The 25,587-nt window shown below is 50.4% G+C and overlaps 2 protein-coding genes across 12 annotated transcripts in view; both read right to left on the reverse strand.

Annotated features, from left to right (window-relative positions):
- The window catches only part of LOC102936186 (butyrophilin-like protein 2), a 1,677,894-nt gene that overhangs the window by 180,764 nt on the left and 1,471,543 nt on the right, over window positions 1-25,587 (reverse strand).
- The window catches only part of LOC102936320 (butyrophilin subfamily 1 member A1), a 43,149-nt gene that overhangs the window by 3,213 nt on the left and 14,349 nt on the right, over window positions 1-25,587 (reverse strand). For 6 of the 11 annotated variants that reach the window (XM_037914897.2, XM_037914896.2, XM_037914895.2 and 3 more), the window contains 5 exons: window positions 18,943-19,050; window positions 17,182-17,214; window positions 8,645-8,665; window positions 7,361-7,366; window positions 7,232-7,258 (listed from right to left, as the gene is read on the reverse strand). In XM_037914897.2, the coding sequence (XP_037770825.1) occupies window positions 7,232-7,258; window positions 7,361-7,366; window positions 8,645-8,665; window positions 17,182-17,214; window positions 18,943-19,050 (195 nt within the window). The remainder of the gene's footprint in view (window positions 1-7,231; window positions 7,259-7,360; window positions 7,367-8,644; window positions 8,666-17,181; window positions 17,215-18,942; window positions 19,051-25,587) is intronic. The other 5 variants (XM_037914900.2, XM_043528181.1, XM_043528184.1 and 2 more) reach the window with 5 other exon arrangements.

Genomic DNA, 25,587 nt, shown 5'->3' on the forward strand with positions numbered 1-25,587 from the left:
GGTTGTCTGGCTCACTGCCCCCCAAAATGGACCCGGCTGAGGGGTCCTGTTCTCTGCACCTACAAGCTCTGTGTTAGACCATGTTCCTGTCGTCTAACAAACTTTCTGTTTTACTGGCTGGCTGAGAGTCACGTCTGACTGCGGAGTTGGGGGGCAGGACGCTCTGGCTTCCCCAGGACCCCGCCTGGGCGGACTCGCTGTGGGAAGCGCAGGGAGGGGCAGAGGATGCTGAATGCTCCGAGGTCAGACCCAGGAAGGTGGAAGCCGTGTGAGCTGTTTGCCCTGGGGACAGGCTGCTCCCAGAGAAGAGACCTCACCAGAGTCCTGACTGACTTCGTGGGGAGCAGTTCCAGAGCATCGCCCGGGGACTCGGTGACAGGAGGGGTGCAAGGGAAGGGGCAGGCGCCAGGGGGTGGGGGTGAGGGAAGGGGCTTGTGCTGAGAGGAGAGGTGGGGGCCAGGTGGGAGAAAGAAGGGGCAGGAACTGGGGGCAGAGTGGGGGAGAGACAAATGGCTGTGCGACAGTAGTCGGGCGTGGGATGGGGAAGGCACTGGGGCGAAGGTGGGGCGGTGGTGAGGGAAGGTGTGGTCATCAGGGGTGGGAGGGCAAGGGAACGGGTGGGTGTCAGGGGCTAGAGGGGTGAGGGGAGGGATGAAAGCTGGGGGACACAGGAGGGAGAGCAGATGGGCAGGCAGCAATGGGATGGCGGAGGGGCAGGCTCCAGGGGACAGACAAAAGGAGGGAAGGGGGTGGGGAGGAGTGTGTGCCGGGGGGGGGGGGTGAAAGGACGCGTCGTCATGAGAAAAGCAGGGGGTGGAGCAAGTCATGGGTGATGGGGGCAGAGGGATGTGAGGAGAGTGGAGTCAGTGGGACAGAGGGTGGTGAGGGGATAGGCACCAGGGAGGAAGGGTGAAGGGGAGGGTCAGATGCCAGGGGGATTGAGGGGGTTGGGCAGAAGGGCAGACACAGGGAGGGCAGAGGAGGGGAGGGACAAGCACCAGGGGCAGAGAGGGGCGAGCAGAGAGGCAGGGCAGGTAAGTAGAGGGAAGCGTTAGGAAAGGGGATCGAGGAGGGGCAGGAGCCAGAAGGTCAGAGTGGGGCTAGAGGAGGGGTGGGCACACGGGGACGACGGAAGGGGCAGGTGCCAGGGGTCAGAGAGGGTGGGGAGAGGGATGGGTAACAGGCGGGGCTGAGGGGGTGAGAAGGGCGGCGCATCTTGACTAGGGATTTGCACTGGGGCACCAACATGGCTGAGACACTGCTGTGCCAGGGGCCAGAATCCCTCCCATCACTGGGGTTATGGATCAGTATTTACAGGGTCACTGGACCAGGGGAGCTGGACTCTGGGCTCCCAGGTGAGGCCCAACTCACTGGGCTGCAGAGTCAGTGTCACTCCCACGCTCTGGCCCAATGCCCAGGGCAGTGTTTAGACACAGGGGGACGTCTTCAGCAGGAGAGATTGTGGGAGCCCCACATCAGACACCCGGAGCCCAGCAGTTCCAGCCCTTCCTGGATTCCCACATTCCAATCCCTGCCCCACATCCCACGGGGGGATGGAACCAGGGGCTCCCCGCTGAGGGCCCAGCCATGGGGCTAAAGGCTGGAAGGGAAGCGGTGGCACCTTTTCCTGTTCATTGAAACTCGTCAGCAAATTCAACATGGATTCGCGAATAGTTTCAGTCGACCCGAAATATAATTTTTCAGCAAATAAACTATTTACCCCCAAAATTACACCCAGCTCTATTTCAAACGTGTCCCAGAACCTTAGGAGCCCAAATCCCAGTGACTTGCAGTGAGTGACTGTCAACATCTCCAGAAACGTACAGGTACGGGCAGGGCAGGCTCAGGACATCAGCTATGAAACACTCCAGAGCTGCTGTTAAATTTGCCCTTGGTAGAATAATTCCCCCTTGGGCTCCCATAGCTCTTTTACTGAAGGCTGCGGGGAAAAAAATATATGGCCAGTAGTAATTAGTGACACTAACAAGGAGCTAGTCTGAATGAAAGAGACCTTGGAAGAGACTAGCTGCAGATTTATGTGACTTCAGGGGACATCATTACCTGGTAGTCGTGGACTATTTTTCCAGGTATGTAGAAAGACATAACATACCAGAGTGTTATAGAGCAACTGAAGTGCACTTTTGGACATTTCAGGGTTCCAGAAGAACTTGTGACAGAGCATGGACCATAATTCACTGACGTAGAATTTAATTTATCCAAACAAAATATGATCTTCCTCATATTACGAGAAGCCCATATTACTCACAAGCGAATGGAGATGCTGAGAGCTGTACAGACAGTGAAGAATATCCTTCAGCAGGAAGATGCATTCTTTGCTCTACTGAGTTATAGATCAACACCAATCGCAGCTACTGGATATAGTGCAGCACAACTCCTGATGGGAAGACGACTCAGAACTACCCTCCCAACTTTGGAAAAGAATCTATCTCCAAAGTAGCCAGACACATATAGAGTAATCAAATCCAATAAAAAGGCAAAATGAGCTTACAATCACTTTTACAACAGACATCACTTAGAAAAATACCAGGCCTAGCACCTGGTGACCATGTGTGTGTCAAACTGGATGGAGAAAAAGAATGGAATACTCCAGCTGTTATAAAGAAAAAGAATTCAACACCCAGGTTGTATGTGATCGAGACCAAGAGAGGAGAGTTCATCAGAAACTGTCAACATCTACAGTTTGTTCCTCAGAAAGAACAATCAACTCAGCAAACTCTGCAGATGGTGGATGCAGAACAAGAAGATGACTCAAGGATTCCAGACCAAACATAGTCAGTCATTGGAACTAATGGACAGACAGATGATCAAGTTGTTACCTGTTTGGATCGTGTAATTAGAAGACCAGTACCATTCAGAGACACCTAACAGACTGATCTGCACTGAACTTCAAAGACAGTGAGATAATGTAAATATTATAAATGGTCGGAATGTAGAACTTAAAGGGGGAGATGTAATGGAACGCTAAACTGTATTATGCTGTTCAACCATTAGGTAGCGCTGGGTGTAAAATACCATATTTATGCAGACCTCAGCCATAGTTGGCAGAACATTGAAGGATTTTGTGATGAACACATCTGGTGTGTATCTGGCTGAGAGGGAACCCAGACCAACCTGGAAGTAATTAAATCCCAGGTGGCCAGTTGGCAGCTAAAGAGCTAATGAGCCTGATAAAGGGTTACCAGGGCTCGGCTGAAGGGATCCTAAGGACAGGAAGCTGCTGAGGAGAGGAGCTCCCAGGAGAGCTCACCAGAGCAAGGAGCCTGGAAGGGGGACTCCTAGAGCAGTGATCCCCAAACTGTGGGTCATGCCCCCCTAGAGGGTGTGGAGGAACATTTCGGGGGCATGGCAGGCCCAGGACCAGCCTCCATGTGTGGCGTGAAGGGAACGCCACCCAGCCCTGCTCTGCCCCCAGCTCCACCCTAAGGCCCAGCTGCAGCTCCAGCCCCGGCCTCAGCCATCGACTCCTGGCCCTGCTCCGGCCTGTGACCCCAGCTGCAGCTCCAGCCCCAACTGTGGTTCCGCCCCTGGCTGAAGCCCCTGGCCCCAACTGCGGGTCAACTCCCAGCCACGGCCCCCGGCCCCAGTTGCAGCCCCCTTCCTGGCTCAACTCCCGACCACAGCTCCCGGGGTGGGGGCACAAACCAAGTAACGGAGGGCATGACCAAAAATGTTTGGGGACCACTGCCCTAGACAGAGGAGCTCCCCCAAGGGGGAGGCGCTGCCAGAGATGACAAGGACAGCAGCAGCTGTAGCAGGACAGAGCCCTGGAGAGCTGCCCCCGACTGGAGAAAGTGGATGTAGAGAATAAAGGCACAGCCTGAAATGACCCCAGCTCCGGGAAGGAGGGCTGGAGTCATCTGATTCCAGGATGGAAACTAATCGAAGCCCAGCTCTGGGAAGGAGGACTGACTCCTGACTTGAGGATAGGGAGGAGCTTGAGTGAGAGCTGGAGGCTGGAGCAGAGCGAAGGAAAAGATTTTATTTTGGGGTTTACTTGGACTCAGAGTGGACCCCAGCAGGGGACTTTTCTCTCGGATCTTTTGGACTGTGAGGCGTAATTTAAGGAGTGCTGAACAGGGTAAACTGAGGCAAGATTCTTGCCAAGACACCCTGAAATGACTGACGGTGGTACGTGAGGGCGCCACCCTATGATGAGTCTACAAAACTGGAACCCATTTAACAGAACTGCTGCCCCTTTCCCATGAAGACAGAGCCTCGCTCTCTTCAGTCTGTCTGGGTGGGCCCCTCACCGCAGCATCTGACCCCAACAGAGCCTGCATAACAAAGTGGGAACCTGGAGCGAACACAGCACAGGGTTTTGGGCCACCCACCTGGCTTCCAGCGTCCCTGTCCCAGTTCCCAGGCTGCTCCCTCTCCCCCACAGCCTCCAGCTCCCCCCGTCCTCAGGCTGCCTCTGCCCTGTCCTGTTCCCTGGGCGGTGACCCAGGGCCCAGCATGGAGCCATCAGGGTCACTACAATACTGTCTACCACACCCAGAAGACAGGCACAGGATGGGCTTAGGGAGTGGCTGTCCCCACAATGGGACCCTCGTGCCTCCTCCCCCAATGTTTGCTGCTGCCCTTGCTGGGCCTTGTCTGCACTCAGACCAGGAGCCCTGTGGGGCTGGCAGCCCCTTGTTCTGTCTCTGCAGTGCCTGGCTCACTCGTGGGCGCTATAACAATAATAACACTCACTGCCCAGCCCCGAAGGGCTGCATGACAGTGCGGGGCCTTCCCCATCGCACACGGGGACCCTGGGGCACAGGGAGCCCTGGTTACTCTGCCCCACACATTCACCGAGCGACTCCCCCGAGCTGCCAGACCCGGGTCCCTGGGGTCAGAGCGCGGGCAGTCGAGTGGCACTGACTGGCCGGGGCTGCTGGGGTGGAGGGAAGGAAAGGGTTAATCCCAGCTTGGTGGCACCTTGCTGCCCGACCCTGGCTGGTCTCTGCCCTCTGGGTGCAGCACAGGGCGTGTGTCTCTGAGCAGGTCCCTGCCCACTCGCCCGGCCACTTGCCCCCGACACAGAGAACCCAGGTGCCGAGGGAGGAGCAGCCCCAGCAGCGCCGCATTGGCCCTGGCACGGGCTGAGCCTGCGAGCGCAGCACCAGAGGCAGCGGTGGCGGGGGGGGGCTCGGCCATCAAGAGCAGCAGGGTCCCCACCTGCCGGGGAGGGGTCAGCGCTGGGACAACAGGCCGGGCTGGGCCAGGGGCTGGGAGCTCTGGCAGCCAGCGCGGTGCCAGCACCAAGGGCCCTGCTGGAGACCCTGGGCCTGGCCAGCCGGGAGCAGCCAGCGAGTGACTCAGGGCCTGGGACTCTGCCAAGGACGGGGTTTCCGGGTGTGTGTGTGTGTGTGTGTGTGACTGGAGGCTTCCCAGGGGCTGGAGATTCCCTAGAGTGAGGCACGGAGGAGCTGGTCTCAGGATCCCAACAGGCTCAGGGGCCAGAGGTGTGAAATAACCACAGCATAGCCATGCCCAATAGCCATAGACTGTGCTGGGCTGGGGGCAATGAGAGGGGAGGGGATCAGGGCTGGCAGGGGTCTGAAATAACCCAGAAGGAGCATCTGGCCTTCCTGACTCTAGCCTTGCCCTTCCATCCTGTTCTGATCGCTGCCACCTAACTCCTCCTCCTCCTCACTCTGGCCCACCACATAAAAAACAATGGCTAACACTGCAAAAAACGATGCAAGTATGTGAATGTGCAGATGGACATTCTGTAGTATCTCTACCCACCTTCCTGAGTTGGGATGTTTGTGACTTTGCTAAATGTATTCATAAACGATTTGTAAATATAAAAGAGTTCCTATAGTGTGAGTGTTGCAGCTGTGCACATCGGGGTTCCCAATTATATCATAATTTAAATGATACTGGGCCTGATCTTGGGACAAAAGCCTGTTAACTTTCAAAGTGATAACTAAAAATTCTTAAGTAATCAATATGTAATCTATAGCTCGGGCTACATGCCCCCTCACACCCACTGCCATCCCCTTCACTGGCTCCACTCTTTGTCCCCACCCTCCAGACTCTGGGGGTGGGGATATGTGCAAGAGGGCTGGCCCTTTTATGGGAGTTAGGGAACTTTTTTTCCCTTTGTTCCAGGAGTAGTGGGAGCTGGTGGGAGAAGGGAACAAACTCCCTGCTGCTGAGAGTCATCCAATCGCGTCCTCCTCCTCCCTTCCTCAGAACCCCCTGCTCTCACCTGGCTTCCCAGCACCAACTGCCCCCCCACCCCACTCCTGGGCTGGTTTAATTCACACTGACTCACCCAGGCGCTGGGCACTAGCACGGTGCATATGTGCAAGGTCCATGTCCTATGGCAGCACATGAGACTCAAGTTCTGTGACAGTCCCCTGGCGTTACGGGGCTCTGCTCCCCGAGCCCTCCCCTGTCACTGCCCCTCCACCCAGTCTAGTGTCCTGACCGTTATCGGAGTAGTGAATGGATGCTCTTGTGGTTAAAGTGCTGACCTAGGAACCAGCAGATCTAGGCACAGCGTTGCCACAGCAAAGGGCAGTCAGGGCTTGTGGTCCCCGGGAGGGGACCTGAGGAGATGCTTCTCCTCTTTCCCTTGGGAGTAACTTTAAGGGCTTGTCTACATGGCGAAAAGCCCTGAGTAGCTAGTGCAGAACAGCTAGTCAGCACTGGCTGCGTGTGTGGACACCCTTATTCCATGCAAAGAGAGCCCTTGTCTCGTTTGTGTTAATCCACACTGGAAGACTGTGAGTGCAGAATATTCCACACTAGCTACGCTGGGCTCTTCCCCGTGAATTCCCCACGCTGACAAGCCCTAAGTGTGGGATGAGGAGGTTTAAATTCCTTGTTCCTCACCCCAGTGACCCTTCTAGAGCCACCAGCTGCCCCCCTGCCCTTCATCCACTCTGCTATTGCACCCGACAGGGCTGGATAAGCTCATCAACTAGATGTTTCTGCCAAAAATGGTCAGCAGTGAAATAAACAATTCATTGACTGGAGGCTATATCATAGCAACAGAGAGCAGTAAAACAATTGTCTGTTTGCACCAGCTCCCCCCACCACTGCAGGTACCCTAGTGGGGGTGTGAATAACCAAACCCTCAGACTTTCACACCGACAATGACATTTTGCCCTACCCCTTAGTTATTGTGAGAGCTGTAAGAGGACTGAGCAGGGACCGGATATCCCAGGGGAATGGGACTGAGAGTGACTGAAGCAGTATCAGCGTTAATTACCTGCGTATCTTCGGGCTCTGATGAGTCCTGAAATAATAATCAGACAAGAGAATTTACAGAATCGAAATACAGACTCGACAAGTCACATACTGTGAAAAACAAACTCCACAAACCAGAAAGGGAGCTTACCCAGTTCTGCCAGAGGATCCATGGGAATGAGAGGGGAGAAAAGGGAAAAAAGAACATAAATGAATCAATAGGAGAGATTCTCAATTACATAAGTGCCCAGTTCTAAACCCAAATTACCAGGGCTAGATCTAGGTTTTTGCCGCCCCAAGAGGAATGCTGCCGAAGCAAAAAAAAAAAAAAAAATGGGGGCCGGAATACCACCCCTCGAAAAGTGCTGCCCCAAGCACGTGCTTGGTTTGCTGGTGCCTAGAGCCGGCCCTGAAAATTACATTGGCTTCAGTGGGAATTTTGCCTGAGTAAGGACACCAGGATTAGGCTCCTAATCAGTAGTTAGGGCTTCTGCTTTATCGCACCTGATCCTGCAAACCCTCTCCCCAGAAATCAGTGGGACTGCACCTGTGAGGATCACCCATGTGAGGTCAGGGTGGCTGAATGGGGCCCATAGTGATAAAGGGTTAGGTTGTCTCCCTTGGTCCAGTCACTGTGTGCAGGGATGGCACAGACAGGCAGAAACCAGGCCCTGGACATCAGAGAATTCCCCTGGCGTAGGGAGAGCTCAGATGGGATAAAGCAGGGTAGCTTGCTCCTATGCCAGCTACCCCCGCCCCCTTCCTGGTGTAGGAGGCTTGTCAGGGACCACAGCCAGCTGGAGCAAATTAGAGCAGCCCCTGGGGCAGCCTGCGAATCAGGGAGCCATAACTAGCTCCCTCACTGTCCCCTCCTCGAGCAGATCCTGGCACAGCAGAAAATCTGGGTCTCCAGCTCAAAGAACTCTTCCTTTATAAGTGTTTCCATCATGTGGATGATGCAGGTATGACCCCAAGAGGTGCTGAGCGCCTGCAACCCATATGCCTGGTCCTACAGCTGTTGTGTGTAGAAGTCAACAGGGCTCAGGGGGCCCAATCCTGCTCCAAGCAAACCAATGGGCGCGGGAGCATGTGCGTGGAGAACTCACACGGCTGGGCCCTTTTGGTATAAAATAATGATTGTTCTTGTTACAGGGTGTCTGTGGTGTCAGGGAGTGAAGTTTGTTTGTTTGTTTGTTTGTGTTTAAGAGTATTTCCACGGGTTGATGTTGTGAAAAATAAAACTGTTAATATTCATATTTTAATACCACAAATTTTCCATCCATTATTTCTGGATAATGTCTGGATTCCCCCTTGTCGTGTACGTTACCTGTACCAGTAACATTAGTTTTTTACGCGAACATTTCTTTGCTCACATAGTTCTGACTGTTCCTTTTCCAATTTAAAGCATAATCAAAACTAGTAAAAACACACTTACCTTTCACTGCCTCGTATTCCGCTGGAAAGTAAAAGACATCGTGAGTTAATGTTGAGTCTCCAAACTTAATGTACAATAGTCCAGTTAACAGCAACGTCTTCCTCACTGGTGATACGAATGTTTTGCAAGATTTGTCCATAAGATGCTAAGCAGAGCACAGCACAGGAGCTGGCTTCTTATGGAGGCAGGGACCAACCTGTCTAGGGTTGCCAACTTTTTAATTGCACGAAACCGAACATCCTTTTCCCGAGACCCCACCCCTTCCCCGAGGCCCCGCCCCCAACTTGCTCCATCCCCCCCCTTTCCCTCACTCGTCGTCCTCCACCCTCACTCACTTTCACTGGGCTGGGGCAGGGGCTTGGGGTGCGGAAGGGGGATTATGGCTCTGATTGGGTCCAGCGATTAGGGGTTTGGGGTGCAGGAGAGGCTCTGGACTTCAGCAGGAATTTGGAGTGTGGGAAGGGGTGCGGGGTCCTGGCGGCGCTTACCATGGCTCTCGGAAGTGGTCACCAGGTCCCTGAGGCACTTAGGTGCATGGGTGGCCAGGGAGGCTTTGTGTGCTGTCCCCAGTGGTCACAATTCCCGGCCAATGGGAGCTGTGCAGCCAGCACTAAGAGCGTGGGCAGCGCACGGAGCTTCCCTGGCTGCCCATGCGCATATGGGCCTCAGGGACCTAGTGGCCAACCCTGGACCCTGCCTTAGCCCGGGGTCCCCACTGCACTGCTGACCAGACTTTTAATGGCCCGGTCGGCGGTGCTGACCAGAGCTGCCAGGGTCCCTTTTCAACCAGGTGTTCTGGTGGAAAACCAGCGCCAGTCCTGCCCCAGCTGTTACATATACTTGTTATACACCTCAGATACTGCACAGATCAACATGGACCAGGGAGCAGGGCTTCCTGGCTCCACATCACTATCATCTGTCTCTCCCACACCGATCCCTGCAACCCCCCACCCACCTGCCCCTCTTCATCCCCCATCGCCTGCACAGACACACACACCTGTAAGCCCCATCCCCTGCCATAACTCCATATCCCCGGGCCAGTCTCCTGCCCCACTGCACATTATTTGTATTCCAGTAGCAGTTAGAGGTCGCACTCAGAGATGTAGGCGCCAACTTTCCCCAGTGCCGGTGGGTGCTCACACCGCCCTGCCCCCGGCCCCGCCCCAACTCCACTCCTTCCCCGCCCCTTCCCTCCCACCATTCGAACCCCTTCCCCAAAGTCCCCGCCCCAACTCCGCCCCCTCCCTGCCCCTATTGGACCCCTTCCCCAAATCCCTGCCCCGCCTCCTCCCCTGAGCACGCCGCATCCCCCCTCCCTCCCCCCTCCCTCCCAGCAGCGTGACACAGCTGTTTCGCTGCACAAGCGCTGGGAGCTAGGGGGAAAAAGCGGGCACACGGCACACTAAGGGGAGGAGGCGGAGGCAGAACAGAGGTGGAGGTGAGCTGGGCAGGGGGGTGGGCAGCTGCCGGTGGGTGCAGAGCACCCACCAATTTTTCCCCGTGGGTGCTCCAGCCCCGGAGCACCCACAGAGTCAGCGCCTATGCTCAGAGATGGGCCCCACTGTGCTAGGTCCTGTACACAGACACACACTCAGACCTGGGCCTCACTGTGCTAGGTCCTCTACGCACACACTCAGAGCTGGGCCCCACTGCGCTAGGTCCTGTACACACACACACTCAGAGCCAGTCTCCAGTGTGCTATGTCCTGTACACTCACACACACTCAGGGCTGGGCCCCACGGCGCTAGGTCCTGTACGCACACACTCAGAGCTGGGCCCCACTGCGCTAGGTCCTGTACGCACACACTCAGGGCTGGGCCCCACAGCGCTAGGTCCTGTACACACATACTCAGGGCTGGGCCCCACGGCGCTAGGTCCTGTACACACATACTCAGGGCTGGGCCCCACGGCGCTAGGTCCTGTACACACACACTCAGGGCTGGGCCCCACAGCGCTAGATCATGTACACATGCACACTCCAGACTGGAAGGTGACACAATCCCTACTCCAAAGAGTTTACAATCTAGGGTCCTGACCCTGAAAATATTTATGCCCATGTCTAACTTTACTCAGAAACCTGCCCCTCTTCCCCACCCACCCCTCCAGGTACTGCCCCATCTCCCTCCTCCCCTTTATCTCCGAACTCAGTGAACCCAGTCTGCAAACAATGCTTATGCCTCCAGCTGTCTTAGATCCCTTCCAGTCTGATGTGCCTCCTTCCCACTCTAGTCAGACGGCTCTCACTGGGGTCCCTAATGATCTTCCTGGCCAAATCTCAGCGCCCACAATCTCAGGGTGATTTTTGATTCCTCCCTCTGCATACCCAGGCCATTTCCAAACACCGCTGCTCCTTCCTGAGTGTTATCTCCAGCATCGTCCTTTTCTATCCATCCCTGCAGCACAGTCCCTCACTATATCCCACCACTATTAATGCAACATCCTCTTCTATGGCTCCCAGACACACCCACTGTCCCCCTTCAGTCCACACAAACTGCATTTAACAAAGAGACAGTCCCTGCCCCAGGGAGCTCACCCTCTGCATGGCAGACAGGGTACAACAGGGGGATGAAATACATAAGTGGGGTAAAGGGGATGGGAGGGGGAGGTAACAATCAAAACAAACCAAAGCCCAGCTCGCCACGTGCCCAGCCAGTGCCAGTGCCAGCCAGGAGAGATTCCAGGGCCACAGCACAGCTGGGTTTGGAGGAGAGATTTAAGAGAGGAGAAGGGGGCAGCTTTACAAATACTGATGGGGCGTTTTTCTGTGCATGGAGTGGTAGTGGGAGAAAACACAGAGGTGTTTAAGGGAGAAGCAGACAGGCAGGTGACCCAAGCTGATGGTAACCAGACATCCCAATATTATAAGGACCATCCCAATATAAGGGGCTTTGTCTTATATGTGCAACTAAACCCCCCTTCCCCCCAAAAAATTGTCCCAATTTTTCACACTTACTATCTGGTCACCCTACCCAGGCTGCCAGGAGAAAAAAGAAATAAAAAGGCCAGCAGCAGTACGGTTCCCCCTGGAAGCTGGTGCCAAGGGTGACGGACCAGCTCACCCACCCCTAGAACTGGCCCTGCAGGCTGCCATCGGTGGAGGGGAAGGCAGCACCGATCGCTCAGTGACGCTGGTGGATCTGACAGACAGGGTGGGACTAACTGCTGAGGGACCTAAAGGCAAAAGACAAAGAGCTTTGAGGGAGCGGAGCTGAAGGGGGTCTCAGTGGAGGGACACCAAGTGGTGGATGTGGTAGCAGAGACAAGCCCCTGAAGGCTGATCCTAGCAGCAGTGTTTTGGATGGAGGTGAGGGGACAAAGCGGCTGGTGTCAAGGCTGGACAGGAAGAGATCACAGCAGTGGGTATGAGATGATGGGCCTGAATGAGAGCCTGGGCCGTCAGGACAGACAGAAGAGGATGAATCTGTGACGTGTTATGTAAGCAGAAGCAGGGAGACTGGGATGAGGTCAGGACATGGGGGCCCAGAGAGAGGATGAGTCAGAGACGATGCCCAGATTTCTGGCCTGGTGACTGGAGAATGGACGTGTTGTTAGGGTGGCCAACGTTGTATTTCAAAACTACAGGATAGTTTCTTCTGCTCTCCCCAACCCCCGATCTGGGCCTACAGTTCTCCCCATGGTTCTCCCAGCCAGAGCAGGGGAAATACCCCCTGGACCCTTCCTGAATGAAGCCATCTCGAGCAGGGCCAGACCCCAGGCCTCCCACTCCGCTCTGGGCTCCCTTCAGCCAGTCCAGGCCTCACAAACCAACACCAGGCCACAATCCCTAGCCCACATGAGGGGCAGAGATCCTGGTACCTTGCTCTGGTGGGCCCAGTGTGCGGGATGGGAGATACGGAGGGAGGGAGAACAGCCACAGCCCCCTGCGTCTGGGACGGCTCGCGGTGTTATTCAAAGGGGTGAAGAGACTAGGAAGGTAGGGAGGGCTGTAAGGGGTGCGGAAGAGATTAAACACTCAGCTGTTGAGTTGAGCTGCCCTCTGGACATTGACGAGGAGGAGATGTCAGACAGGCCGAGATGAGGGATGGGATGGAGGGGGAACAGTCTTTAGCGAAGAAGGAGTTTGAGAGACATTGGCGTAGAGGTGGTATCTGAATCCCTGCGTGCAGATAAGAGCTACTAGAGGCAGGGTGTGGAGAGAAGAGAGCAAGGGGCCAAGCACTGAGCTTTGGGGGACGTTCTCTGAAAGAGGGAGACAGGAAGAGACCAACCCAACAGAACAGACACCAAAGAAGCAATTAGAGAGGCAGGAGGAGAAGTGGGAGAGGAGGGAGCTGTGAAAGCCAAGGATTTAATGGAGACAGGAGGTGGTGTCAGAAGGAGGAGCATGAGGCTAGCACGAGGAGGATGAGGATCACACCGAAGCCATAGGATCTGGCCAGGAAGAGGTTGTTAGAGACTTTGGTGAGAAGGGTTTCAGTGTTGTGCAAGGGGGCGGGAGCCGGATGGGAGCGGGTCTAGGATGGAATTGGAGGAGAGGAACTCCAGACAGCGACTGTAGACAGAGCGTTCACTGAGCTTAGAGATGGAAGCAGAAGGGGCAGTAGGTAGAGAGGCAATTGGGGTTGGGGATAGAAAGTTTTAAGATGGGAGAGACTACGTGTCACAGGGTGGCCGGTCCTTTAAGGGGAGTTGAGCCCAGGGCCAGTCTATGAATATTCAACTGATGCTGAGGCCAGGGATCAAGTGATGGTTTGAAGATCTCCTGGTCCTCATAAAAGCCTGATGAATCAGCAAGTCCGTCAGCTAAGGGAGAGCGGCTGGGAGCAGGAAGACACATGCAGGACACCCTGGGGCAGGGGAAAGAGCCCAGTTTATGTCTGATAGTCAGGCAGATGGCCTGTGGGGTGCAATCCTGCAGGGAGAGGCTAGGCCTGTGCCAAAGAACCCAGCTCAGGGAAAGGATGTGGCTGATACGCTGTATTTGGGTTAAACAGTTTTATTTTTAGAAGTAAAACCAAAGCAGTGAGGGAAAGGCACTGAGACCCTGTGTCTGGAGAGTGCTCGAAGGGCACAAGCTGGAGGGACAGCCCCTGGCTGGCACTAAGCCATGCTGGTATGGAAAAGGTAGGGTCGGAAGAGAGGGGGAGGTTAGTTAAAGAGAAGGGTGCATGAGGGATGCGAGCGAGAAAGGGAGATCAGGGGATGCGTGTGGGAGCAGGTGGAGGGGTTGGAGGAGGAGAGAAGAGGAGAAACTTTTGGAAGGGATGGAGGGGCGAGGTCATGTTTGACCTTGTGCATTTTCTCTATAAAGAAATCAGTGAGATCCTGTGCAGAGGGACATGGGGTGGTGGAATGGGGCGGCGGTGGGGTGGGGTGTTAGAAGAGAGTCCCAGATGGCAAATTGGTTGCTGGGGTTGTTGGTATCAGTTAGGGAGAGGAAGTTCATCTGCTTAGCTGGGAAGTGTCAGAATGGAACAAGGAGAGTAAGATTTTTTAAAGAAACAAAGAACCCAATAATTTTGGGTAGGAGACAAACCCTCCTGCTTCAGAGCTTAAGTCAACCTCTGACTGAGGGGGGCTAGGAAGACACTTTGGCTACAGGCAGCTTATTCCATCACAGGCCACTACGGGGTTTCTCACATCATCCTCTGAAGCAGCTGGTACAGGCCACTGTCACAGACAGGATCTAGGCTAGCAGGGCCCTGCTCTGATTTGCGCTGGTCACTCCTGTGTTCTTTAAAGCTCATGTTTTAGGCCTCAGTTCAGCAAAGAAATTAAGTGGATACTTAAGTACTTAGCTGAATTAGGGGCATTAGTGACTGTACATCTCAGGGACTGTTCACTACAGATACCTAGATAATTATCCCCATGTAAAAGCTGTTAGCTTGAAGTTCAGGGTTTTCTGAACGTCACCTATAAACTAATGTTATAGTAACAAAAGGTATGAAAACAAATAAAGTTTTAACAAAGTTCCAAACAGGAATTTGGACGGGCATCCAGATCTCTTAGGGAGCTTCGAAAACCTCAGCCTCATTGTGGGAAAGGCTAGAAATTTGTAACTCCATTCCCTGCACCAGCCTTCTCGCAGCCACTGTGAGTAGAACTGACCAGTGGGTGAGAAATACCTTATCAGACAAGATAGTGCCCTGCTAACAAGTATAGGCTATAGATTGTGTTTTGTGTTTCTTTCACCTGTAACTTTATGTTTCCAAGCCCTTACGCTTGCTTTCATTTGAAACTCTGTCTCAGGCTCCGTTAATTAAACTTCAATTTGGTTTTGCTCTAGACACGTCTAAGTGCCTTGTGCAAAGGAGTGTGTAGAACCAAGGTGAAGCCAGTAAGTTGGGGTGCACTGCTTCCACGGAGGCAGCAGATTGGCGCAGACTGCGCGTGTCCAGGAGACAGGGGACTGGGCACTCGAGTGTAACAAAGTGGGGGTGTGAATTGTTAGCCTGCAGAGAGACAGTAGCTTTGGGAGAGTTCCCCCAGTGGGGACAGACAAGGTTCTCACATGCTGTAAGCAGGTTGTAGCGATTCACCCCAGAGACCTCGTGTAACCCTGAAGGCATCACAAATCTCCCTGTACAATGAATGAGGAGAAGTGCCTTAGAATGGGATTCACAAAACCCAGTGTGCTAGGAGTCATGTAAGCCAGCCAATGGGTGATGCCGACAAGAGGGGTATGTGCTAAGTCCCGCCCCTCTCAGGAGTTTGGATCCTCTCTCTGCTAGCAATCCACAGCCAGGAGCCTCTCTTCTGGAGCCAGGCAGCTTAGGCACCTCAGTGTGTCTTGTGAGACAGAGTAAGGCACCTGCCATGCTGCACACAAGATGGCCAAGGGGTGGAGGGGTTACAAAGTGATTCTCAATTAATATTTAATTAAAGTGTAACAACTTGAATAAAAGAGACTGAAGGACACTCACATCAGAATGTCCCATAGCCCAGTGCTTAGAGCATTCTCCTGAGAGGTGGGAAATCCCTGTTCAAATCCTTTCTCTTCATCTTGCAGAGAGGGGGAACCTAAACCAGAGTCTCCCACATCCCAGCTGGGAATCGTAACTCCTGGGCTAAAGGTTATAAGGGAGGGTTGCCTCCTCCCTGTCTCCCACCTCTGTTCTGTGTAGTGTTGGGTGGCATCTGAGCACATCTGTTGGATCAGACCCCATGGGTGAGATAGAGGCTCCTCCACCCATCTTCCCCTAGTTTGTGTGTCGCTCTGGGCCACAGGAGGGAGATAGGTCCCCAGACATCTAGAGTGAGGCAGCTGTGTGCTCCATGTGCCCAAGGCAGAAACTTAGACACTGAGAGAACTTTTACAGCAGAGATTTATGTACCAAGTCAGTTTAGCCACCTACAGGGTTAGGTGTCAGCCAAGTGGGGGGTTGTGGATGACGGTGGCTAAAACTGGGATTGAGACACGCATGTCTGGAGTTTAGGTACCTAAATCTCCTTGTAGATCTGGGTCATAATGCACAATGCAATTCCTCTTATTATAGAGTTAAGATTGAGAGGACGTATACTGGTAACTTAAGGGTAAAACACATTACAGGGATCTTGTAATTATCCCTAAAGTGTTATACACCTAGGAAACAGAACTAAGGTTAAATTTAAAAGAAATCCAAATATGCTGTGGTCTAGAAGTGCAGCTAAGGCACCTAAATAACCTTAACTCTGCCCTGTAGTAACATCATGAGGGGAAAGTTGAAAAACATTGTGTGCCTTTAAAAATCAGTTTTATTTAATGTAGAACCTCACAGACTGCTCTGCATTGATCAGACCTCCTATGGTTATCGTACAGAGTCACTGCAGGGTGGAGATGAGGGTGAAATCCTGCCCCTTCCCACATTACAAGGGTATGGAAGGGCAAGAACAAAGGGGAATCCCATCTGAGGATCCTGTTAAATACTGGAAAAGTCTCTCCGGGTTTCTCTACACTGCAAAAAACCCCTCAGAGGTGGGTCTCAGAGCCTGGGTCAACGGTCTCAGGCTTCTGGGGCTCACACTATGGGGCTGAAAAATACCCGTACAGACATTCCTACTCAGGCTGGACCTGGGCTCTGAAACCCGGCTAGGGAGGAGGGTCTCAGAGCCTGGGCTCCGGCCTGAGCAGGGATGTCTACGTTGCTAATATTTAGCCCTGCAGCGTGATCCCCAGTCAGAGTCAGAGACTCGCAGCCACGGGTGGGTTTTTGCACAGTAGATGTACCCACCGTCTCCGTCAATGAGGCTGACCAAGCTGGGATGGTGTATTCACGACCCGGGGCTCAAGGTGCCATTTCTGTAATTCCCATGGGGTTTATTAGGACAAGTGATCCCTTCCCCTTCAGAGCCCGTCTGTGTCAGCACAAGCAGCCCCTGAGCTCACTGCTTGGGGCTCTGGTGCCGATGTGGAGATGTTCCCCATCACTCATTAAAACAGGCTGTAACTCCATCTGCTAAAAGTGAGCTAAAAGTGTTAAACTCTGACTCCACTGCATTAAAAGTGGCTTTCAATTGAGTTAAGTTGGCTTGAACGAGCTAATTCAACTGACATGACGTGAAATCTTCAACCCATCCCATTGGTCCCAGACACTGACCTTTCTGTGTCTTCATCTCAGATCGCAGAGCCTCTAGAGGGAGAAAAGGGAGAGACGTGAGATTTCACCCTGTAGTGTTTGTGGGGATAATGCTACTATCAGTTAATGTAACTGGCCCAGACAGCAGGGTCTCTAGAGAGAGAACAGGGTGAAAGATCATCCATTCATAGATTCCAAGGCCAGAAGGGACCATTGTGATTACCTAGTCTGACCCCTGCATAACACAACCCCATGGGCTTCCCAACAATAACTCCTAGAGAGGATCTTTTAGAAAAACATCCAATCTTGATGCCAAAACTGCCAGTGCTGGCAAATCCACCACAACCCTTGGCAAATTGTTGCAACAGTTAATTAATAATGGCGAGATTTCACCCTGTCATGTTTAGGGGGATAACTCTACCGTCGGTCAATGTAATGGGCCCAGACATTGACCTTTCTTGCTCTCCATATCAGGTCAAAGGGTATCTAGGGAGAGAAAAGGGCAACAGGCGAGATTTCACCCTGCCATGTTTATGGCACGGTTCCCACTATTCATGTAATTTTTCTGTAATTACGAAAGCGAGGCAAACAGACTGACAAACAGGACACACAGACAGATCTGTCTCAACATCCCTGCACTCAGCGTCCTTGCTGCCTGGGCCCCACTGACTATCACCTCTAGAGGCTGCTCTAAATGTCTCCCCCAGGAGCCATCCCTGCTGCCTGGGCCCTGTCACACTCCTGTCTGATCTGGCTGCTCCCCGCTGTGCCCATCCCCTGAACAGCCCCAGCTCTCCCCAGCTCCTGACTGTGGGGATGGGGGAGGGAAGTGAGTGACGGGAATGGAGCATTGACCTGGATAAGGGACGGAGTTTGGTTGGTTCAATCCTAGGCCAATTCCTGACCTTGTAGGTGGTACTTGCCCCTGCTCCTAATGATAAGTGGTAACAGCTCTTCCAAGGGTCTTGGTAGATGCGGGGTGGGGGGGGGGGGGGGGGGGGGGGGGGAGGAATGGGGTGGAGGTGCCTTTCTTTAGCTGGGTGCTCAGGTCAGCAAGATCTCAGGCTGAAAAAATATTAGTGTAGATAACGTAATTGCTAACCTGTCCATTTTCACAGCCACTGCTTTGCCCTTCTGCAGCTCCTACTCAGCTAAACTGGGGGGGGGGAGGGGGGAGAGGAAGGGGGCTGAAAGCACCGACTGGGGGGCAGAATTGGCCCTAAGAAATCCCCCTCTCTCCTCCTTTGTTTCTGTTTTTCCTGCAATCAGCCAAGTTACATATGTCAGCACTCCAAGCCCAGCTCACTGAGCCCTACATGGTGTTTCAAACTGAGCCACGCTGATCCCCGTGGAACAGTTCAGAATCACATTCGATTGGGATCCTTGAGTGAGATCTGAAGGGGTGAAACCACTTGACACTTCTTGGTTCAGACAAAGTCATAATTTATTCAGCTCCCTCTTCACCCTCAGCCTGGCTCCTACTGCCTGACACCTCCTCCAAACATTGAATCCCTGGATCTCTTAGGGTTGCCAACCCTCCAGGATTGGCCTGGAGTCTCCCAAAATCAGCATCAATTTCCCAGTGACTATTGAAAGCAATCCAGGAAATTTTAATAGGATATTTTAAGAAGATTACATTATGTCATGTTGGGAAAAAAAATCTCCCGGAATAGCTTCAGTCAGAGTTGGCGAACCCAGTATCTCTACTTTTGGTTTTGTTTTTCAATCGGTCAATCAATCAATTTCTCTCTCTCACCAAATTCCCCCCTCTTGTTACTTCACCTTTTGCTCTGTGTTGCCTCCAGAAGCAGTAACCGGCCAGGGGAAGGAGAACAGCCAGGATCACAGCCAGAGCCACCATCCAAGGATTGACTTGTGGGAAAAACAGCTCTGCAAGAGAAAGAGCCATTGACTTGGGAGCAAACACGTGCAGAATGAAGGCAGGACACTGTGACAGTGCTGACTCTGTGACTAGTTAAAAGAGTCTCACAGGGAAATACACAGTGAGATGTGGCTCCTCTGTGCTTTATTATCAAGCCAGTGAAATTCCAAGCTTTAGCCTGGTTACTGAACATGGTTAATTAATGGGAGGAGGCATGTCGGCGGTAGGGAGGGAATAGGATGGAGCTCCGCTATGCTACAGCTATCCTCATGTAGCCAATGCTGAAATGTATCAGATATATTTAGGATATAGAGGTGAAATATAAATATTAGGGCTGTCAATTAATTGCAGTTAACTCGCGCGATTAACTCAAAAAAATTAATCACAATTAATCGCAATTTTAATCGCACTGCTAAACAATAGAATACAAATTGAAATGTATTAAATATTTTTGGATGTTTTTCTACATTTTCAATTACAACACAGAGTACAAAGTGTACAGCACATGTTGTTCATTTTAAGAACACTTTCACTGCACATTTGACAAAACACAAAGAAGATACCAATGTGAGATTTCTAAAGATAGCTACAGCATTTGACCCAAGGTTTAAGAATCTGAAGTACCTTCCAAAATCTGAGAGGGATTAGGTGTGGAGATGTTTAAAAGAGCAACATTTTGATGTGAAAACTACCAAACCTGAACCACCAAAAATGAAAATCAACCTTTGCTGGTGGCATCTGACTCTGATGATGAAAATGAACAGGCATTGGTCTGCGCTGCTTTGGATCCTTATCAAGCAGAACCTGTCATCAGCATGGACGCATGTCCTCTGGAATGGTGGCTGAAGCAAGAAGGGACATATGAATCTTTAGCGCATCTGACATGTAAATATTTTGCGATGCTGGCTACAACAATGCCATGTGAATGAACATAAGAACGGCCATACTGGGTCTGACCAAAGGTCCATCCAGCCCAGTATCCTGTCTACTGACAGTGGCCAATGCCAGGTGCCCCAGAGGGAGTGCACCTAACAAGTAATGATCAAGTGATCGCTCTCCTGCCATCCATCTCCACCCTCTGAGAAACAGAGGATAGGGACACCATTCCTTACCCATCCTGGCTAATAGCTGTTAATGGACTTAACCTCCATGAATTTATCCAGTTCTCTTTTAAAGCCTGTTATAGTCCTAGCTTTCACAACCTCCTCAGGCAAGGAGTTCCACAGGTCGACTGAGCGCTGTGTGAAGAAGAACTTTCTTTTATTTGTTTTAAACCTGCTGCCCATTCATTTCATTTGGTGGCCCCTAGTTCTTATATTATGGGAACAAGTAAATAACTTTTCCTTATTCACTTTCTCCACACCACTCATGATTTTATGTACCTCTATCATATCCCCCCTTAGTCTCCTCTTTTCCAAGCTGAAAAGTCCTAGCCTTTTTAATCTCTCCTCATATGGGACCTGTTCCAAACCCCTAATCATTTTAGTTGCCCTTCTCTGAACCTTTTCTAATGCCAGTATATCTTTTTTGAGATGAGGAGACCACATCTGTACTCAGTATTCAAGATGTGGGCGTACCATGGATTTATATAAGGGCAATAAGATATTCTCCGTCTTATTCTCTATCCCTTTTTTAATGATTCCTAACATCCTGTTTGCGTTTTTGACTGCTGCTGCACACTGCATGGACGTCTTCAGAGAACTATCCACGATGACTCCAAGATCTTTTTCCTGATTAGTTGTAGCTAAATTAGCCCCCATCATATTGTGTGTATAGTTGGGGTTATTTTTTCCAACGTGCATTACTTTACATTTATCCACATTAAATTTCATTTGCCATTTTGTTGCCCAATCACTTAGTTTTTTGAGATCTTTTTGAAGTTCTTCACAGTCTGCTTTGGTCTTTACTATCTTGAGCAGTTTAGTATCATCTGCAAACTTTGCCACCTCACTGTTTACCCCTTTCTCCAGATCATTTATGTATAAGTTGAATAGGATTGGTCCTAGGACTGACCCTTGGGGAACACCACCAGTCACCCCTCTCCATTCTGAAAATTTACCATTTATTTCTACCCTTTATTCCCTGTCTTTTAACCAGTTCTCAATCCATGAAAGGCTCTTCCCTCTTATCCCATGACAACTTAATTTATGTAAGAGCCTTTGGTGAGGGACCTTGTCAAAGGCTTCCTGGAAATCTAAGTACACTATGTCCACTGGATCCCCCTTGTCCACATGTTTGTTGATCCCTTCAAAGAACTCTAAGAGATTAGTAAGACATGATCTCCCTTTACAGAAACCATGTTGGCTTTTGCCCAACAATTTATGTTCTTCTATGCCTGTTTTCACTTTCAGGTGACATTGTAAACAAGAAGCGGGCAGCATTATTTCCTGCAAATGTAAACAAACTTGTGTGTCTGAGTGGACAAGAAGTAGGACTGAGTGGACTTGTAGACTCTAAAGTTTTACATTGTTTTATTTTTGAATGCAGTTTTTTGGTACATAATTCTACATTTGTAAGTTCAACTTTCATGATAAAGAGATTGCACTACAGTACTTGTATTAGGTGAATTGAAAAATACTATTTCTTTTGTTTTTACAGTGAAAATATTTGTAATAAAAAATAAATATCAAGTGAGCACTGTACACTTTGTATTCTGTGTTGTAACTGAAATAAAAATATTTGAAAATGTAGAAAACATCCAAAAGTATTTAAATAAATGATATTCTATTATTGTTTAACAGCGCGATTAATTGCACGATTAATCGCGATTAAGTTTTTTAATCGCTTGACAACCCTAATAAATATTAATCAATGTTGTATCACAGGCCTACTGGCCTCAGGCCTGTAAAATATCTGACTTAGCCAAATTAGGACTCAGGACTTAGCGTACGTTAGCATAAGTATATTAATAATGTACCTGCTGAGTTTGTGGCTGTTTGTGATATGCTGATGTTTTGAAAAGAAGTGCTGATCTTGGATTATAATGTCTATGAGAGATCCGTAGACACCACAAGATGACCGTTGGTAGCTAGGGTGAAAGACTTCTGCCTGTTACTATGTTGATACGGTGATGGAAATGTTAATGAGTATAAGGGGAACTAATGAGTTCACCTATGAGAAATGGAGCACCCCAAAAGGAGTGAGGTCTGGAAGTTGAAATAAGGAATAGGGGTTAAAACCTTCATAAATATGTTTGAACCCCAGTGGGCATCAGCATAACACATTACAAAAGCTGTACCCCAGCCTGTGCGCCCTGGTGGGGGGAGATGCCAGGATGATGGCCGCTGGTGATGGTGGTGACGAAGGTGAGGAGGATGGTGAAGATGAGGAGTAACACTTTGCATTTTTCCACAAGGCCTGGTGTGAGTAGTGCAAATACTGTGCATTCTATATTGGTCTCTCTCTACTTTGCCAGACTGCAGCGTGTGTATTGTTTGGCTGGCTAATCAAAGTAATTAGTGTAGAGAGAGTACTATGTAGTCTCTGTTGTATACCATGGGGTCCCCCTTCTATTGATAACCTCTCTACTGTAGTCGATCTTGGGGGCTGAATTCTCGCAGATTAAATTAGGTTAAACTGTCACCTTGGGGTGGGTTGTTGGTTAAAGGAACCCATAACTACAGATAAGGCTAAACCCCACTGACATAACTTCACGCAGTCCCTAGGCTGCTCTAACTGATCCCAAGGCTGCAGCCAGTGCTGACTGGCCCTCAGAATCAGAGCATTGTGACCAGCTTCCTGACACTTCTGACTCACCTATGCTCAGCGGGGCTCAGCCACATGAGAGAACCTGGCCCAAAATATGCTAATGAAGGACTTTAATAAAAACAAAATGTAAGCCTGGAAATTCAGAGTACAAATTTCTCCAGATTTCTGTTGCTTGGGCCCTGGAGCAATGGCTGACTAGAGGGTCCTTGCTAAGTAATTAGTGGTGTATTGAAAGCCGTGTACAAATTACAAGAGTCACTTTAAATCCTGAGGTGATTCCTGGTGTTGCTTGCAGACTAAGGGGCTCTGCAGGGAGTGTACAATCTGGAGCCTCTGCAGTCCATCTGCAAAGAACCAGCCTACACCACGGTGGGTTCAGTTCTGCCTCTCTGCCTTAGGGAGCAGCCTGCTTTGTCTCTCTCTGTATTTGGCTGTGATGTGTTGGAGTTCTGGAGTCTTAGAAATAAAGCAGTGTTTCATTGCAACCTTTCAGGAAGAGTATTTATGTTTTGTTTCTAACTCTCCATGTGTATGCTCTGAATTAAAAATTTGTAATTACAAATTACAAATGATGAATATAAACAAATAACACAAGTATGTAGGGACAAATTTAGAAAGGACAAGGCACAAAATGAGATTAAGCTAGCTAGAGACATAAAGGGTAACAAGAAAACATTCTACAAATACATTAGAAGCAAGAGGAAGACCAAGGACAGGGTAGGCCCGTTACTCAATGAGAGGGAAAAAACAATAGCAGAAAATGCGGAAATGGCAGAAGTGCTAAATGACTTTTTTGTTTCGGTTTTCACCAAAAAGGTTAGTAGTGATTGGCCATCTAACACAGTGAATTCCAGTGAAAATGAGGTAGGATCAGGGGCTAGGGAAAGAAAAAGTTAAAAATTACTTAGACAAGTTAGATGTCTTCAAGTCACCAGGGCCTGATGAAATACATCCTAGAATACTCAAGGAGCTGACTGAGGAGATATCTGAGACATTAGTGATTATCTTTGAAAAGTCATGGAAGATGGGAGAGATTCTAGAGGAATGGAAAAGGGCAAATATAGTGCCAGTCTATAAATAGGGAAATAAGGACAACCCGGGGAATTACAGATCAATCAGCTTAACTTCAGTACCCAGAAAGATAATGGAGCAAATAATTAAGCAATCAGTTTGCAAACACCTAGATGATAATAAGGTGATAAGCAACAGTCAACCATGGATTTGTCAAGAACAAATTGTCCTAATAACTTTCTTTGACAGGGAAACAAGCCTTGTGGATGGGGGGGAAGCGGTAGATGTGGTACATCTTGACTTTAGTAAGGCTTTTGATACTGTCTGATATGACCTTCTCATAAACAAAAGAGGGAAATACAACCTAGATGGAGCTACTATAAGATGGGTGTATAACTGGTTGGAAAAACATTCCCAAAGAGTAGTTAGTGGTTCACAGTCAAGCTGGGAGGGCATATCAAGTGGGGTCCCACAGGGATCAGTTCTGGGTCTGGTTCTATTCAATATCTTCATTGATGATTTAGATGATGTCATAGAGAGTACACCTATAAAGTTTGCGGATGATACCAAGCTGGGAGGGGTTGCAAGTACTTTGCAGAATAAAATTAAAATTCAAAATGATCTGGGCAAACTGGAGAAATGGTCTGAAGTAAATAGGATGAAATTCAATAAGAACAAATGCAAAGTACTCCAGTTAGGAAGGAACAGTCAGTTGCACACACAGAAAATGAAAAATGACTGGCTAGGAACTAGTACTGCAGAAAGGGATCTGGGGGTCAGAGTGGATCACAAGCTAAATACAATAACTCCTCGCTTAATGTTCTAGTTATGTTCCTGAAAAATGCTACTTTAAGCGAAACGATGTTAAGTGAATCCAATGTCCCCATAAGAATTAATGGAAATGGGGGGGGGGGCGTTAGGTTCCAGGGACATTTTTTTCACCAGACAAAAGACTATATCTATCTATCTATATATATATATATACACACTCACACATATACACAGTATAAGTTTTAAACAAACAATTTAATACTGTACACAGCAATGATGATTGTGAAGCTTGGTTGAGGTGAAGTCAGAGGGTGGAAAGGGTGGGATATTTCCTAGGGAATGCCTTACTGCTAAATGATGAACTAGCACTCAGCTGAGCCCTCAAAGGTTAACACATTGTTGTTAATGTAGCCTCATACTCTACAAGGCAGCACGAATGGAGGGAGGAGAGACAGCATGGCAGACAGAGACAGAGACACACACCATGTGTGAGAGAGAGATGCGCATTTGCCCCTTTAAGTACGATGACCCCACTCTAAGTACATTGCCTTTTTAAGTAGATTAGCAAATTGAGGCAACAGCTGCTGCCGGCAAGTTCCCTCCGTCCTGAGCCCTGTCGTGTGCCCCCGCACTCTGTGGAGATGAGGTACAGAAGCAGAGGGGCAGGAGCAGGGGGAGGGGGACACCCTGACATTAGCACCCCCTCTTCCTCCCACCTTTGCACAGCAAGCGGGAGGCTCCCAGGAGCAGCTCCAAGGCCGAGGGCAGGAGCAGCACAGGGCAGGTGGGGGAGGGACAGCTGAACTGCCTGGCAACTGATAGCCTGCTGGGTGGCTGCTGCACAGGGAACTTAATGGGGCTGCTGGTCCACCCTGGTTCCAAGCCCCCACCACTAGCTCCAAGGGGCTGCTCTTCCTGCAAGCAGTGGACAAAGCAGGTAGCTGCCAAACAACGTTACAAGACACATCGCACAACTTTAAACGGGCATGTTCCCTAACTGATCAGCAACGTAACAACAAAACAACGTTAACCAAGACGACTTTAAGTGAGGAGTT

This window comes from Chelonia mydas, chromosome 14 (assembly GCF_015237465.2).
Source record: "Chelonia mydas isolate rCheMyd1 chromosome 14, rCheMyd1.pri.v2, whole genome shotgun sequence".
Taxonomy (NCBI): Eukaryota; Metazoa; Chordata; order Testudines; family Cheloniidae; genus Chelonia; species Chelonia mydas.